The following is an 18,270-nucleotide window of genomic DNA, read 5'->3' as shown; positions in this document are numbered from 1 at the left end:
AGGGGATATGGCGAGAAGGCAGGAACGGGGTACTGATTGTGGATTATCAGCCATGATCATATTGAATGGCAGTGCTAGCTCGAAGGGCCGAATGGCCTACTCCTGCACCTATTGTCTATTGTAAAGAGACAGGTGTTGCATCTCCTGTGGTTGCGGGGAAAGTACCTGGAGAGGGGGTGGTTTGCGTGGGAATGGACGAGTTGACCAGGGGGAGGCTTTAATGCACTGGCTTAATGTGACAATGTGACAAATGTGTCTTGTATTGTGTATGTATCTTGTAACACCAGTGTCCACCTTAAATAGTCTTGTTTCCCTGCCATTGTTTGCGAAAATACTTCACGGTCATATGCCTTTAACTAGCCTCTTAGAACGTAGAGCAAAGTGCAGCACACGGACAGGCCCTTCGGGCCACCATGTCTGTGCTGAACATGATGCCAAGCTAAATCACATCTGCATGCACATGATCCATCCGCTCTATTCCCTGCACATCCATGTGCCTTTCTAAAAGCCTCTTAAACCCCAGTGTCTTATCTGCCTACACCACCAACCCTGGAAGTGCACAACAGTCAACCACCATCCTCTGTGTAAGAAGAATTTGCCATGCACAGCTACTTTAAACTTTGCCCCTTTCATCTTTCATGCTCTTCAGTCTTTCATATTTTCACCTTGGGAAAAAGATTTGACTGCCCTATCTAAGGGGGAAATCTTTTAGCACGGAGATGAGAAAAACATTTTTCACACAGAGAATGGTGAATCTCTGGAATTCTCTGCCACAGAAAGTAGTTGAGGCCAGTTCATTGGCTATATTTAAGAGGGAGTTCGATGTGGCCCTTGTGGCTAAAGGGATCAGGAGGTATGGAGAGAAGGCAGGTACAGGATACTAAGTTGGATGATCAGCCATGATCATATTGAATGGAGGTGCAGGCTCGAAGGGCCGAATGGCCTACTCCTGCACCTATGTTTCTATGTATTTATACACTTCTATCAGATCTCCTCTCAGCCTCCAACACACCAGAGAAAACAATCATAGTTTGCCCAAATTCCCCTGATACTCTCTAATCCAGGCAGGATCCTGGTAAACCTCTTTTGCACCCTCTCCAAAGTTTCCACACACTTCCTGTAATGGGGCAACCAGAACTGTGGAAGCAAGGTGGTGAATCTGTGGAATTCATTGCCACAGAAGGCTGTGAAGGTTAAGTCAATGGATATTTTTACGGCAGAGATTGACAGATTATTGATTATTACGGTGCCAGGGATTATGGAGAAAAGGCAGGAGAATGGGGTTTAGAGGGAAAGTTAGATCAGCCATAATTGAGTGGCGGAGTAGACTTGATGGGCCAAATGTCCTAATTCTGCTCCTACCACTTATGAACTGCACACAATAGTCCAAATGTGGCCCAATCAAAGTCCTATAAAGCTGCATCATGACTTCCTGATTTACGCTCAATGCCCCAAGCAATGAAGGCAAGCATGCTGTATGCCTCCTATAGAGTCATATCTCATATACAGCATATAGTCCTCAAACATTTTTTCCACCTCCAACGGGGTCCCACTACTCGACACATCTTCCCCTTTCTGCTTTCCGCAGGGACCGTTCCTTCTGAAACTCCCTCGTCAACTCGTCCATTCCCACCCAAACCACCCCCTTCCCAGGTACTTTCCCCTGCAACTGCAGGAGATGCAACACCTGTCCCTTTACCTCCCCCCTCGATTCCATCCAAGGACCCAAACTCTCTTTCCAGGTGAGGCAGAGGTTCACTTGCACCTCCTCGAACCTCATCTACTGTATCCGCTGTTCCAGGTGTCAACTTGTCTACATCGGCGAGACCAAGCGAAGGCTCGGCAATCGTTTCACTGAACACCTCCGCTCAGTCCGTCTTAACCTACCTGGTGCTTAACACTTCAACTCCCCTTCCCATTCTGACCTTTCCGTCCTGGGCCTCCTCCATTGTCAGAGTGAGGCCCAGCGCAAATTGAGGGAAGAGGACCTCATATTTCACTTGGGTAGTTTACACCCCAGTGATATGAACATTGACTTCTCTAACTTCAGATAGCCCTTGCTTTCTCTCTCCATCCCCTTCCCAGTTCTCCCACTAGTCTTACTGTCTCCGACTACATTCTATCTTTGTCCCACCCCCTCCCTTGTCATCAGGCTAGAAGTGTCTTCTTCTGCATCTATTGCATCCACTGTTCTAAGTGTCAACTTCTCTACATCAGCGAGACCAAGCGCAGTCTCGGTGATTGCTTCGCTGAACACCTCCGCTCAGTCCATGTTAACCTACCTGATTGCTGGGTTGCTCAGCAGGTCAACTCCCCCTCCCAATCTGACCTTTCTATCCTGGGCCTCCTCAATTGCCAGAGTGAGGCCAGTGCAAATTGGAGGAACAACGCCTCATATTTCACTTGGGTAGTTTACACCCCAACAGTATGAAGATTGACTGCTCTAATTTTAGATAGCCCTTGCTTTCTCGCTCCGTCCCCTCCCCCTTCACAGTTCTCCCACATCCTACTGCCTCTGCCTACTTTCTTCTCCCTCCCCCCCCCTCCCCCCCATCCCATCAGTGTGAAGAAGGGACTCAATCCAAAGCGTCACCTATTCCTTCTCTCCATAGACGCTGCCCCACCCGCTGAGGTTCTCCAGCATTTTTTGTCTACCTTTGCTAGAGGAGATAGTTGCGGCTGGTACGATCCCAACGTTTAAGAAACTGTTAGAGAGGTACATGGATGGGACGCGTTTGGAGGGATATGGACCAAATACAAGCAGATGGGACCAGCGTAGCTGGGGCAAATTGGGCCGAAAGGCTGTTTGACTACACATGTCCTAACTGCCCTGTAGAAGACAGCTTCCATTGCAATGACTATCACAAGTTTATCCCTCTACCTATGCAAAGGGCTTCACATTCAACCAGAGACCCCCCCCCTCATCTGATCGCGTCTGCATTCATCCTTCAGCATGGCCCAGGTTGCAGCTTGAGTTCACACGCGCCGCTTGTTGGGTCACTTTCACCTTTACCTTCAGCGGTATTTCTCAGTGCCACTTTGCCAACGGTGAAGCCAGCAGAGAGCTTCTCTTACCCCGCTTTCCCTGCTCCTCCAGCGCCGCCCGCAGCCTTGGCCTTGGCCTTCCTGGACGGGTCCTCCTCGAACACGCTGAACAGATCGTCCCCGAACGCGTCCGCCATCTCCACCCAGGCGACCCACAATGCTCCGCGGCGGGAAGGCACGGGCACGGTGGCCGGACAGGAACTACATACCCGGCCCGCAGCCGGCAGCAGCCGCAGGCGCACTGTGTGTGTGTGTGAGAGGCAATCCAGCCATTCGCTATTTCCAAACACATCTGGGGCAGATGCTGTGTATGAACGGACTGCATTGCATTGCATTGCATTGCATTGCATAGCATATGCTGGATTACATCGAAGATAGACACAAAATGCTGGAGTAACAGCGGGACATCAGCATCTTTGGAGGGAAGGAATGGGTGATGTTTGGATCAGAAGCCATCACAGTCTGAAGAAGGGACTCGATCCGAATCGTCACCCATTCCTTCTCTCCAGAGACGCTGACCAAAGATATATTTGATGCTCAAGAAGGAACTGCAGATGCCGGAAAATCGAAGGTACACAAAAATGCTGGCGAAACTCAGCGGGTGCAGCAGCATCTATGGAGCGAAGGAAATAGGCAACGTTTCGGGTCTGAAGAAGGGTTTCCGCCCGAAACGTTGCCTATTTCCTTCGCTCCATAGATGCTGCTGCACCCGCTGAGTTTCTCCAGCATTTCTGTGTATCTTCCATATATTTGATGCTGTCTGCCCCGCTGTTACAATACTTCAGCATTTTGTGTCCATGGAGACGTGATGTTACGTTTTGTAAACCAGTATCTTCCTTTCCTTGTGTCTCTGTCTCTTGTATTTGAGTTTGACTTGATTGTATTTAATGTCTGTTATTGTGTTCTGATTGAAATAGCATGTTTTTTTTTTTACATTACAATAATAAACCAGTCTGAAGAAGGGTTTCGGCCCGAAACGTTGCCTATTTCCTTCGCTCCATAGATGCTGCCTCACCTGCTGAGTTTCTCCAGCATTTTTGTCTACCAATAATAAACCTAAACCCAGGTTAAGGGTAGAAACAAGGAACTGCAGGTGCTTGAGTCTGAAGAAGGGTCCCAATCAAAAATGTCACCTATCCTGACCCGTGAGTTAAAAGTAGTGAACACTGCCCAGTCCATCCCGGGTACTGACTGACATCCTCACCATCGAAGGGATATATAAGAATCACTGCCTCAAAAAGGCAGCCAGAGATCCACACACTCACAGCCCTGTCCCTGCTCTCATTTCACTCCTGTCATTGGGAAGAAACATCCTGTTCAGGGGCAGTTTCTTCCTTACACTACAATCTCCAAATATCGTCAAGTTTATTCGTTTATCAATATAGGCTCCGAACTTTTTAGACTTGGGGAGTATATTATTTTTGACTTCGCACTCCTTTGGCCAGTTTTATATACTGGTGGAACTACAGATGCTGGTTTACACCGAAGATAGACATAACATGTTGGAGTAACTCACTTTTTATTGTTTATTATGGGTTTTACAGAGCAGTTTGTTTAGATAACTGTTGTGCTACTGCAAGTGAAAGTTTAATTGTTCCGTTTCGGGACATATAACAATAAAACACTCGTCAATATGACAATGAAACACTGGAGCACAGTGTCTTTCCCAGGGTGAGCAGACTTAAAGATACTAGAGGATAATCTTTGAGCAGACCTGTACAAAGATGCTATAGCAGACCTGTAGACCAAAGATCCTATAGCAGACCTGTAGACCAAAGATCCTATAGCAGACCTGTAGACCAAAGATCCTATAGCAGACCTGTAGACCAAAGATCCTATAGCAGACCTGTAGACCAAAGATCCTATAGTAGACCTGTGCAAAGATCCTATAGCAGACCTGTACAAAGAGCCTATAGCAGACCTGTGGACCAAATATCCTATAGCAGACCTGTAGACCAAAGATCCTATAGCAGACCTGTAGACCAAAGAGCCTATAGCAGACCTGTGCAAAGATCCTATAGCAGACCTGTACAAAGATCCTATAGTAGACCTGTACACCAAAGATCTAGAGACGAGCACGTTGTTCGGAAGCCCCGCCCACGGTGGGTTGTCGCCGCTGACGCATGCGTGCTGCGGTGCGCGGCCTTGTTGGGCGCCGGGCTACAGCCGAGCCGAGAGCGACTGATGGGGGGCAAGAAGAAGAGAAGGGCCGAGGCGGCGGCCGTGGCTGCGGCTGCCCGGTTCCAGCGGCCGCAGGCGGCCCCGCCGGCCAACAGCGACAAAAACCAGAGTCCCCGGCCGCCCGTCGCCAAACCGACCGCCAAGGAGAATAAAGTTAAAACAGGTACCGCGGCCGAGTGGGGGAGAATGATCTCAGGCCGCGACTGTGCTGCACGGCCCTGTGGTTCATCGTGCTGTCGCCGGGCCCGCTTGGCAAACCTGAGTTGTGGCAAATGCTACGGTCTGAGCAGGCCTTTCGTCTGCTTTCTGTAGAGCAGTCGGGGAGATGTTGTGTTCCACACTGTGAATAATGCAACAGGACAGCAAAGTATGAATGAAACAAATGGTATATTGGCCTTTGTAGCAAAATGATGATAACATGATCGTGAAGAAACAGTAGCAGTGCCGTGATATTTTGGCAGTTGAGAAAAAACTTGAAGTTTAATATAGAACAGTACCCAGGAAACAGGCCCTTCAGCCCACTATGTCTGTGCCGAACATGATGCCATGATACCACTCTCATTCCCCAGCACATGTTCCATATCCCTCTTTTCCCTGCATATCCATGTGCCCATCCAAAAGTGCCTAAATGCCACAATCGCATCTGCCTTCGCCACTGGCAGCGTGTTCTAGGCATCTGCCACTCTTTGTGTAAAAATAACATGTCCTGCACTTCTCATTTAAACTTTGCCAATCACACCTTAAAGCTGTGCCCTCTAGTTTTTGACATTTCCACCCTGGGGGAAAAGGTTTTGACTGTCTACCCAAACCATGCCTCTCTTAATTGTATATACCAATTGTCCATCGGGGAGCGGCTTCTGGTGGTCCTGACGTCTCTCAGCTCCAGTCCAGGGGGTGGCCAGAGATGTCAGGACCAACAGGAACCCGCTCCCCGATGGGCCGCTACAGCGACAAGTGGCAGTTCGCCCACAGCCCGAGCTGCGCCCCCTCATCCGCAACCCGGGTTTCTCTGGAGTTGGAGCGGGGCTGGGCTAGAGTTGCTGCTGGCTGTGAGTCTCTGGGATCTCCGTGCTTGCAGTCGGTGTCCCGTTGGTCCTGACGTCTCCGGCCACCCCCCTGGAATGGAGCTGAGACTGGGAACTGTACCGCCCTTGCCCCCTCCCTCTGCAACTGCAAACAACCCCACAGTTCCCAGTCTCAGCTACTGTACAGGGGGGTGGCCGGAGACGTCACAGCCCGAGCTGCGCCCCCTGATCCGCAAGACTAAGACATACCTTGCACACCATCAGCTTCTGTCCCTACGGGGAGCGTGTTCCTCTGGAGTTGGAACGGGGCTGGGCTGCTGCTGGCTGTGGGTCTCTGGGATCTCCGTGCTTGCAGTGGGCCTGGGGGTCGGTGTCCCGTTGGTCCTGACGTCTCCGGTGAGTGGCACTGACCTGCTGGCATCGCCGACGTGAAGACAGTGCAAAGCCCCCGCGCTGGTGCAATGGGCGGGGAGCTGGAGAGGGGAGGGAAGGGGTCACACACATGGCCGGGAAGCAGAGGGGTGTAGGTGAGGTGAAACTGAAGGGAGCGACAATCTGCTGCTGCCTGCCCGCTGAGTTAAAAAGTTCCCACGCAAGACTCACGATACACTGTGTATCGTGATTCTACCGTGGGAACTTTTTAACTCAGCGGGCAGGCAGCAGCAGATCGTCAATTATTAACTCTCCCGCGCAATATACCCTCACCTTCTCTTTTATGAATGGGGATTTAGTTCCCATTTCTTCGAGGACCGACCGGAGGTTCCGCTGTCACCTCTGCGGGCCGCCCTCGGTGAACGTCTTCAAGGACCTTTCTTCAAGGACCGGAAAAATGTCCGCTATTCTGAGCTTTTCGTTATTTGGAACTTCGGATAAAAGGTTGTGCACCTGTACTTCCATCAGGTTGGGGAAAATATTGTGTTCCACACCCAGGATCATATGAAGAATGCAACAGTACAGTAAAGAATAAAACAAATATTATAATAGCATTTGTGGAAAAGAAATAGGGACATAAACATGAATAAATCTCACAACAGAATGTGATCTTGCAACAGAAACTGTGCTTCTGCATATGTTAAATTATTTAGTTGCGAATTAACTAAGCTCTTGTGGTTGATCAGTAGGTACACAGTTGATTGAGAGTTGGAAGTTTATACTCTGTATATCAATGTGCCCATCATTCAGAATTGCCAAGTGTATTTTATAGTCATGTGTCCCAAAACAGAACAATAAAATAATTTCAATAAATTATTGAATAAAACAACAGGTTTGTGCTGCTACTGCAATAGATTGTGCTGCTACTCAATAGATTACACAACAAACAAACAAACAAAACAAGTAGTTTAATAAATAAAAGACCCAATACAGCGCAAAAACATAACAATGCCCAAAGTCCCTAATACAATCCAGAATGTTTGGAGTTTAGTAAGAATTTGTAGTGTTCAATAGCCTGATGGTTATTGGAAAGAAGCTGTCCTGAACCTGTACGTTCCAGCTTTCTGACTCTTCCCAATTAGGAGGATTAAATGAGAGCATTGCCAGGGTGGTGTACGTGCTTGATGATGCTGGCTGCCTTTTTGCAACTGCCTCTTATATCCCTCTGATGGTGGGGAAGTCAGTTTCTGTGATGAACCGGGCAGTATTCGCCACTTTTTGTAATCTTTATTCCTGGGCATACCAATTGTTGAACCAGGCCATGAGACAACCAATCAATATGCTCTCCACCGTACAACTGTAAAAGCACGAGAGTAATCGTCGACATACCAAATCACCTCAATCTTCTAACGAAGTAGAGGCTTTGATGGGCTTTTTTTTATGATTGCTGGGTCCAGGACAGATCCTAAGAGATATGCACATCCAGGAGATCTCCTTCATATACTCTGACATCTATATAATTAAAAAATTAATAATCATCTTAACCACTTCCTGTTTGCACTGTGCTTTGATTTTGGAAAAAAACGCTACCACAGATGGCTGTGAATTTTTGGCCATCTTACTCAGAGTCCTCCTCCGCTGCGCAGGCCCTGAGGATTTTTCCCATCGATGAAAAATAAAAGACTTATTAGTGTTTAAAAAATCTTGAGGTTCTCTCCCCTGTCAATCACCGCCATGAAGGCCACGCCCCTTCTGGAGGGAGGGAGGAGGGACTATAAAACCAGGAAGTGTGGCCGTGGCGCAGTCTGTCTGCAAGAAGGCGAGGGAGAGGTCACAACTCTCTGAGCTGGGAAACTACAGAACGGAAACTATGCAATGCACTTGAATAAATGATTTGTTAGCCCTTAATGAAAATGTTGTTTGGCCTGCCCTGTGTTTGAAACTGCAATGGAAATGAAGTAAAAATGCAATGAGCTGTTTGGCTTGAGCCTGCCTTGTGCTTGAAAGTGCAGTGGCAATAGAAATTAAGTGAAAATGCAATCAGCTGTTTGGCTTGAGCCTGCCCCGTACTTGAAAGTGCAATGGAAGTGAAGTGAAAATGCAATGAGCTGTTTGGCTTGAGCCTGCCCTGTGCTTGAAAGTCCAATGGCAATGGAAATGAAGTGAAAATGCAAACAGCTGTTTGGCTTGAGTCTGCCCTGTGCTTGAAAGTCCAATGGCAATGGAAATGAAGTGAAAATGCAAACAGCTGTTTGGCTTGAGTCTGCCCTGTGCTTGAAAGTCCAATTGCAATGGAAATGAAGTGAAAATGCAAACAGCTGTTTGGCTTGAGTCTGCCCTGTGCTTGAAAGTGCAATGGCAATGGAAATGAAGTGAAATGTAATGAGCTGTTTGCCTTGAGCCTGCCCCGTACTTGAAAGTGCAATGGCAATGGAAGTGAAGTGAAAATGCAATGAGCTGTTTGGCTTGAGCCTGCCCTGTGCTTGAAACTGCAATGACAATGGAAGTGAAATGTAATTAGCTATTCGGCCTGCCCTGTGCTTGAAACTGCAATGCAATTGGAAATGAAATGAAATAAGTTGTTTGGCCTGCCTGAAACCACTAATTTTGGCCCACAAGGCCCCTATTAGCTGAGAAACCGGCCCCTTTTGCCCAAAATGCCCGTATTAGCCCAGGGAGAGCATTTTGGCCCAAAAGGCCCGTGCCAGGCCGGGAAAAGTCCAGAAAAAGTGCCTTTCACTGAGATATTTTTTAGAAGAGCCCCTTCTAGGCCTGTACTAGCCCAGGAGTCCCTTCGGCCCATCAGTAAATGTTCCCCCTGTAAGTATTAAACCTCACCCCACCATGTGGTCTACTTTCCTAAAGTGAGGACAAGGGATGGTACAATAGGTAACTTTGATGTTAGAATAGCAGGGGTTGAGGGTATTTGATCCTCTGGTGCTGCAGTTCACATGCTGATGGAAGTTTGGGGATGATTTCTTAAAGCTGGCTTTGTTGAAGTCCCCAGCTACGATAGGAAAGGTGTTAGGACACACCATCTCGTCTTTATTTACCACTGTGTGTGGCTCCTCCAGTGGTAAATAAGCCAGGGCTGCCTCGGGTACGATGTAGATCAGGTCATGATGATGAAGGTGACTTCCCTTGGGAGATAGAAGGGACAGCACTTCACCCTCCCAAGGAAATTCCAGGTGCATAGAACAGTTGGACAGGACTGTCATGTCTGAGCAGCACAAAGAGTTTACCATGAGGCACACGTCACCGCCACTCCCATTTGTCGATGCCTTTTAGGTGGCAGAAACGTTTTGGGGAGTTGGATTGCAAGTCATTAATGACTGATACTTAAGGGCCTGTCCCACTTGCGTGTCCTTGGCATGCAAATTACGCAACCTCGTGATCGTGTTGAGCCGAGACGGTCCCGCGAAGGTCGGGCACGATTACATGCGTACGCACAGCCGTCTGGAGCGTGTGACGTTATTTGAAGATGGACACAAAGCTGGAGTAACTCAGCGGGACCGGCAGCATCTCTGGAGAGAAGGAATGGGTGACGTTTCATGTCGAGACTCTTCTTCAGTTTGAAAAGAAGGGTCTTAACCCATTGCTTCTTTCCAGAGATGCTGCCGGTCCCGCTGACATACTCCTGCATTATGTGCCTATTTTCAATTTTCTTGGCCCCGCTCTGGGAGTAGAGTGGGGGCGGTTCCGGACTGCAACGGCCGTGAGCTTCATTTCGAGTTCAGCGATCGTTTGCCTGCTTCTGCTGCTGTTGAAGGTGAGACGTTGCGTTGCACGAGGGTCTTGGGCCTGTCCCACTTTGGCCGTCAGTTCCTTGACAGGCCGTTGGCGCGCGAAGATTTTATTCACCACAAAATTTTCGGAGCCCCGCGCGATGTCGAGCACAATTCCATACCCCTCCGCGTTTCTCAGTGGGACCGGCCCCGCGAGGCCATACGATTCCGGTGCGCATCAACGCGACCATGAGGTCGCGTAATTTGCTTGCCAAGGACACGTAAGTGGGACAGGCCCTTTAGTCTCTGACTAACCTTTGTAAGCACACCAATTACATGGTTGAGCTAATTAAATTTATCATAATCATTGTTGTCTCCCGCTAACACACCAGGCGCTGGAGGATGTTTGGCAATAATAATCACATTTGAATGTCAGCAGGGGTTAGTAATACTCCCCTGTTAATAATTTGTGCACAAGACCCTCACTATTTGAGGAGTGGAACTGGGCAATATGCAGTCACTAGTGAACATTCCCACTGCTGACCAGTGGAAGAGGTCTGTATTGTTCATTTGTCACTTTTGACTTAATTTGAACAAAACAGGAGTGTAAAATGTTCTACAACAGCATCCAAAATAGTAATATAATGGGCATCCGACCAATATTTGCAGAATTAACTTAAATTTTTTTTTAAACTTTTGTCCTTAGGTCCAAAAATGTATAGCTTTGGTGCAACATGTGGAAATGACCCTGGCATTGCGGGAACTTCGGACAAATCCATTCTTAAGGTGATAATAAGCAATCCTGTGATAATATGGTTCTTAAAAATAACCTGCAGAAATGTAATTAAATCAACTTTCTGATATGAAGTACCACACATTCTGCTTTTTGACACATTGCATGTTTTCAAGACAAATTTGTATCTCAGAGCATTTGTGTCATCTCCAAGTATTAAGACTATATCATATGACAGGAATCCTAATTCCTGGTGAAAGTCCATGTATCTCTTAGTTAAAGAAAGAAAAAACAGCATATAATCCTCCAACATTTTCGCCACCTCCAACGGGATCCCACTACCGACCACATCTTCCCATCTCCACCTCTTTCTGCCTTCTGCAGAGACCGTTCCCTCCGCAACTCCCTGGTCAACTCGTCCCTTCCCACCCAAACCACCCCCCTGCTTTCCCCTGCAACAGCAGGAGGTGCAACACCTGTCCTTTACCTTCCTCCTCGACTCCATCCATGGACCCCAACAGTCTTTTCAGGTGAGGCAGAGGTTCATTTGCACCTCCTCCAGCCTCATCTGCTATTCCAGGTGTCAACTCCTGTACATCGGTGTGACCAAGCGCAGGCTTAGCGATCGTTTCGCTGAACACCTCCACTCAGTCCGCCTTAACCTGCCTGATCTCCCGGTTGCTCAGCACTTTAACTCCCCCTCCCATTCCCAATCTGACCTTTCTGTCCTGGGCCTCCTCCATTGAGGCCCAGCGCAAACTGGAGAAACATCACCTCATATTTCGCTTGGGTAGCTTACACCCCAACGATATGAACATTGACTTTTCTAACTTCAAATAGCCCTTGGTTTCCCTCTCTCTCCATCCCCCTCCCCCTTCCCAGTTCTCCCACCAGTCTTACTGTCTCCGAATACATTTTATCTCTGTCCCACCCACTCCCCTGACATCAGTCTGAAGAATGGTCTTGACCAGAAACGCCACCCATTCCTTCTCTCCAGAGATGCTGCCTGTACCGCTGAGCTACTCCAACCTCTTTATTAAATGAGTCCGTATTTTTCTGTGCAGTGGTGTATAACTCGAACGCCTTGCTTTCATTAATGTTGAATAATTTTGATAATTTTTAATTCACAGTTCAAAATTAACAGTTTTTAAGGTTTTTAAAAAAAATAGTTTGCCATTCTCTGCACTGCTTTGGGATTTTACACTTCTAGCTTGGTTAGATTTATAATGACACAGTCAGTATTCTCTGAACAATTGTATCCAGACCTCCAATCTGCCTACACTTGGTGATTTTTGTATTTTGTTGTGCTCATTGTTATGAAAACATTCATGCAAAATATATCAAAAAATACATGTTATTGCTGCTGCTGCTAACTGACTGGTTTTCAGCAAAAGGAGGAAACGTATATTTTTATTGCATTAGCATAGATACCACCTATTTCAGAAATGAAAAGTCAGTCGGTCTCCTGATTTTCAATTTTGCAGTGTAAAATGATTTAACATTTGCAAGATGTAAATCCCAGAATGGATAAAAATTGCATTCATGAATGTCAATGTTAAATATGCATGGCATTGTCATTTATTATTTTTTGTAATAACTCTATTTCACTTGTAAAGTGTAAGCAGGATAATAGTACACTTGTCTGGTATTTTCAGACAAATTATTTATTTTTAATTAATTTCCATCATTCATTATTTGACCTTTTTACAGGTGCACAATGTGCCCCCATTAATAGCAATGCGAGTATGTGAGTGTTATTTATAATATTTATTGGTATTAGACCATTGTAATGATGTATTAATGTTTAATCTTACAAAAATCACATTTTTTTTTAGGTGGTCATTAAATCGGAATTGGAAAAAAAAGTTATAGGATTGATCAACCAATTCAAAGTGCACCATTGCAAAGCGGGAACAATATCTGGAAGGCTTACAGCTAAGAAGCTGCAGGTAATGGTAATAGATTGTTTAGGAAGGAACTACAGATGCTGGTTTAAACTGAAGGTAGACACAAAAAGCTGGAGTAACTCAGCGGGTTAGACAGCTGAAATGTTGACAATACTGCTACCTCAGTAGATGCTGCCTGTCCTGAGTGTCTGATAATTTTTTTTGCTGCTGTAAATAAGTGTGTTGGTATAATATATGTAATGTCCAAAGGTTTGCAAGTTAATTGGCCTCTCTAAAATTTGCCCGAGTGTGTAAGGAGTGAATATGGACTAACATTGAATTAGTGTGAATGGATGATTGATGGTCGGTGTGGACTTGGTGGCCAAAGAGCCTGTTTCCTTGCTGTATCAATCAATCAATCAAAGTCTGGAAAATCTGTTAGTCCAACACCAATGCAGTCCTGAGGCTGTTAGATTATGGGAGCTTGAACGAAACAAAGTATATTTTGCAACTTAATAAAGTTATGCAGAGCGTTCCATGATTTAGATCATGCACTAATGAAAAAACTACTACACTAAAGCTCCACTCCAGTTTATGGCTGGAGCTATAGTCTGGCATGCTTGTACATTTCCAGCTCTCTTTAAACGGCAGCTTCACTGTAAAATGTATTGTACTCTGTAATGTTGGACAAAAAGTAAAGTGATGACATGTTTGGTTATAAATGAGAATACCACTCAACCATCTGGAAAATCTGCTGCCCTGACATCACCAAAGCCCTTGGGGATTTGACCTATCAGAGCTTTATTGTATGTTTCAAAGTTAGGATAGTATTTGTAAAAAGAGAGAAAGTGCTGGAGTAACAAAGACACAAAGTGCTGGAGTAACTCAGTGGGTTAGGCATCATCCCTGGAGAACATCAATAGGTGATGTTTCGGGTCAGGATTATCATGACCCAAAACACCACCTATCCATGTTTTCTAGGGATGCTGCCTGACCCACTGAGTTACTCCAGCACTTTGTGTCTTTTTGTGTAAAGCAACATCTACAGTTTCTACAGGATGGTATTGACATTGGGAGGGGATCTGTGGTGTAATTGCCTTTCCTGGCATTATCTGTTAATGCTGTAAATGTTTCCTTCAGATTACAACTTTTCCTCAAGGGATTTCGAGTCTTGAAATTTAATTTAATTTTTAATTTTAATTCTGATTGAAGATGTGAAGTATAGTTACATATTAAGGTGAGGTTTCTTATTAAACTGAGTTATCTGTGCAGGATATATATTCAGCTTTGGAAGAATTTTCATTTCGGACAGAAGACATTGAAGAAGCCATGAAAAATACTGTTGTTTATGGTGGGGACCTTCATTCAGCTTTGGATTGGTTATGTTTAAATCTTCCTGATGGTAGGTTAATTGAGTAAGAATCGATTGTGGGATATTAATGAATTTATATGTAATAAGAATTAAGTAGTGCACAATTTCTGGAAAGTACTGGTTCTTCATACCTGCCCATTAGTGATTCATTCCCTTGAATTGTTGGGCTGTAATAGGCTGATCAGGGACAATCATCTTTTAGTATAATTTTATGATTTTTATGCGTCATATTTTGGACACAGTACTTGGACGTGTTAAAATATACAATAAATATACAATACAATACGGTTTATTTGTCACATTGCACATAAGTGCAAGTGAAATGAATATGTCAGCAGCGGTACAATTATAAAGAACCCTATCGAGCACCCTAATGAAAGGGAAGAGCATTTAAATTTACGAGTCTTGGAGTCATACAGCATGGAAGGCACTATTGCCCAACCTGTCCATGCCAACCAAGATGGCCCATTTAAACTAGTCTCAATTGACCATGTTTGGCCGATATCCTTCCAAACCTTTCCTATCCTTGTACTTGTCTAAGTGTTCATTAGAGTACCTACCTGAACTGTGACCTCTGGCTGCTCATTCCATATACCCACCATCCTCTGAGTGGAAAAAAACGGATAATAACTGATACTATTACATCTTGCCCTGCCTGCCTTAAAGCCCTCTGGTTTTTGGTACCCCTGCCTTGGGTAAAAGGCTCTGTGCCTATGTATTCCTCTCATGATTTTGTACACCTCCAACAGATCACCTTTAGCCTCCAGCGCTCTAAAGAATAAAGTCCTAGCCTACTCATCCCCTCCCTATAGTTCAGCCCCACAAGCCTGGCAGCATCCATGTAAATATTTTCTGCACTCTTTCCAGTTGAATGACAACCTTCATATAGCAGGATGACCAAAAGTGAACACAGTACTCCAAATATAGCCTCACCAACGTCTTGTGCAACCATAATACAATGTCCCATCTTCTAAATTCAACTGACCAATGGTTCAATGGTACTTTATTGCCACATGTACCAGGGTACATTGACTCTTCTTTGCATACAGTTCAGTAAAAATATTACAATACATAAGCACATTCAAGGTAAAATACAAGGATATAGGAATAGTACACTGAGACAGTATACAACAGTCACTATCTTTTGCCGCCATTTTTCATGATTCATGTCAAAAGTGGTTACACTAAACGGTTAAAAAGATCTAGTGGCATAGTAGGTTTGGCCTGGCTAAACAAAGTTGTTGGTGTCCGCCACTGGTCTGTGCCGCTGCAGGCCGCGTCCGATCCATTGCCTCGGCCTTTTGGAGTGGCGCCTGATCCAGTCGAGCCCCGGCAGCTGCAGTGCGTCCAGCGGCCCACTTCAATGAAACCTCGATCAGGATGAAGACCAATGTACCAAAAGACTTTTTAAAAACCCTATTTAACCTTGAGTCACTCTCACGGAACTGTGCACCTGTATTGCTAGAATCCTCTGCTCTACAAGTTTCCAGGGCCCTGCAATTCACCGTGAGGTTCTGCCCTGGTTTGGCTTCCCAAATGCATCTCACACTTATCTACATTAACTTTCATTAACTCTTCCTCAGCCCACTTGCCCAGCTGATCAAGAGCCAGCTGCAATATATGACAAACCTTCTTCACTAGCTACAATACTACCCACTTTAGGGTCATCTGCAAACTTACTGATCATGCCTTGTACATTCTCATCCAAATTGTTGATAGAAACCACAAAGAGCAATGGACCCCGCACTGATTCCTGAGACACAGGCCTCCACTCCGAAAAGCACTCTTCCACTACCACTTTGTGCTTTACATCGATGCATAGACAATAGGTGCAGAGGTAGGCCATTTGGCCCATCAAGCCAGCACCGCCATTCAATGTGATCATGGCTGATCATCCACAATCAGTACCCCATTCCTGCCTTCTCCCCATATCCCTTGAATCCGCTAGCTCTAAGAGATCTATCTAACTCATTTGAATGCATCCAGTGAATCGGCCTCCACTGCCTTCTGAGGCAGAGAATTCCACAAATTCACAACTCTCTGTGTGAAAAAGTTTTTCCTCATCTCGGTTCTAAATGGCCTACCTCTTATTCTTAAACTGTGGCCCTCGGTTTTGGACAACATTGGGAATATGTTTCCTGCATCTAGCGTATCCAATCCTTTAAGAGTTTTATATCTATCTATACTATTACTGAAGATCTCATCTTGTCCTGTTCCGGAATTTAAAAAAATAATTTGCGCAAGGATTTTTTCGGCACCTTACCGATCTCTGCGCCAAGCGCACCAAGATTTGTTCCGATCGGTGGAATATTACAAAAGTTATGAAGGTTTAAAAAATCATGAGATCAGCAGATTGTTCTTCTCGCCTGTCAGTCACCATGAAGTCACCTTCCGGCACCCGCTGTCAATCACCGGGGAGAGGAGAATAAATCCCCGGGGGGCGGGGCTGAGTCCACAGGCTGTCCTAATTGAGCACACGAGCCGGGCTAAGTGAGCCCGCAAGAGTGGAGTTGGGGAAGCCACTGAGTGGAGCTGGGTGGTGCTGTGTGGTGCCGCTGAGTGAGTCCCACCTCCCCCCCCCCCACACACCCCCCCCCCCCCCCCTCCACACACCCACTTCCCCCCTTCCCCCATCCCCCCCCTCCCCCCACAAACGCCCCCGCCACATTACTCCACCCCCTCACATCACCCCACCCCTCACATCACCCCACACCACCCCCTACGCTGCACTCCTGCAATAGCAAAAATGTCCTTCCTCGAATTTGGAGACCAAAACTGCATACAATACTCTGGGTGTGGTCTCACCAGGGCACTGTACAACTGCAGAAGGACCTCTTTGCTCCAATACTTAACTCCTCTCGTTGTGATGGCCAACGTGCCATTAGCTTTCTTCACTGCCTGCTGCACCTGGTTTATTTCACGAAGCCAATTTTGTATCCAGTTCGCCAGCTCTCCCTGATTCCCATTGTGATCTAGTGTTACAAAATAGGTGGAATGGTACAGGGGACAGCCCAAAGAGGGTTTTCTTTAAAGAGATACTGTGTGGCCACAGGCCCTTTGGCCCACAGAGTCCATGCCAACCAACCAGCTTTACCAGCTGCGCCACAATGCTGCCATGTACACATACATGTAATGTACAGAAAGCTTTTTCCATCCTTTTCTTGATATCACCCTTGATTGAGAGACATCACCCATGGTCAGGATTGAACTCGGGTCTCTGACACAGTAAGGCAGCATCTCTACCTCTGTTAACAGCAGCCAAGTTTATAGTAATAGGGAAGTATTTTGTTAATTTTAGAGTGAACATTCTATTAGTTTAGAGCTCGCCAGGTCCTTATGTTCAAGGTAAAGCTAAATAGTTGTAAGGAAATTAAGTGTTAAGTAAATGACTTGCTCCTCCTACCACAAATGATTTTAGGTTTAAAAACAATATGTAAAAGAAAAGAGTCTGCATTTGGGCCAATTGAATTCAGGATCTTTGCATGTATATATTGGTTGATATTAAATTACATCCAAGTAATAACCATATTCAACTGTATCAACCATATATATTCAGTGGTTTAAAAAAAAAAGATATTTCCTTATTTACAGTGATTTAAACTAGAATGATTTGAATTGGATAAGAGAGAAATTCATTTAGAAAAACATTATGTCTTTTAAAAGATTTGTTACCTGATGGATTCAGTCAGAAACTTCAAGAGGAAGAGACCAAGAGCAAACCAAAATTTCAAATGCCTGTAAAATGTGCAACAAACCATGAAGTATGTGACAGTAAAAATAATGATGAGAAACCTGAAGCCAAGGTGAGAATATTAAACTCTTAATTTTTTGAGATTGGAAATTTAAATAATGCTTATGCTTACTTTGTGTGTTCTCGCTCTTAACTTCAAAACTTTAGTATATTCCTTTGTTTCTTTCCAGTTTCTCATTT

At 45.6% G+C, this 18,270-nt stretch overlaps 2 protein-coding genes across 2 annotated transcripts in view; one reads left to right on the top strand and one right to left on the bottom strand.

Annotated features, from left to right (window-relative positions):
* The window catches only part of mtrex (Mtr4 exosome RNA helicase), a 90,111-nt gene extending 86,882 nt beyond the window's left edge, over nucleotides 1-3,229 (bottom strand). The window contains exon 1 of the mRNA XM_055634473.1: nucleotides 3,076-3,229. Coding sequence (XP_055490448.1) covers nucleotides 3,076-3,182 — 107 coding nt within the window. The 5' untranslated portion in view covers nucleotides 3,183-3,229. The remainder of the gene's footprint in view (nucleotides 1-3,075) is intronic.
* A 1,921-nt stretch (nucleotides 3,230-5,150) lies between these two features.
* The window catches only part of dhx29 (DEAH (Asp-Glu-Ala-His) box polypeptide 29), a 75,909-nt gene continuing 62,789 nt past the window's right edge, over nucleotides 5,151-18,270 (top strand). The window contains exons 1-5 of the mRNA XM_055646056.1: nucleotides 5,151-5,389; nucleotides 11,055-11,134; nucleotides 12,917-13,030; nucleotides 14,240-14,369; nucleotides 18,003-18,142. Coding sequence (XP_055502031.1) covers nucleotides 5,230-5,389; nucleotides 11,055-11,134; nucleotides 12,917-13,030; nucleotides 14,240-14,369; nucleotides 18,003-18,142 — 624 coding nt within the window. The 5' untranslated portion in view covers nucleotides 5,151-5,229. The remainder of the gene's footprint in view (nucleotides 5,390-11,054; nucleotides 11,135-12,916; nucleotides 13,031-14,239; nucleotides 14,370-18,002; nucleotides 18,143-18,270) is intronic.

The sequence above is a fragment of the Leucoraja erinacea genome, chromosome 1, assembly GCF_028641065.1.
Source record: "Leucoraja erinacea ecotype New England chromosome 1, Leri_hhj_1, whole genome shotgun sequence".
NCBI lineage: Eukaryota > Metazoa > Chordata > Chondrichthyes > Rajiformes > Rajidae > Leucoraja > Leucoraja erinaceus.
Note: the sequence above shows the minus strand (reverse complement) of the source record. Positions and strands in the feature narration are given on the sequence as shown.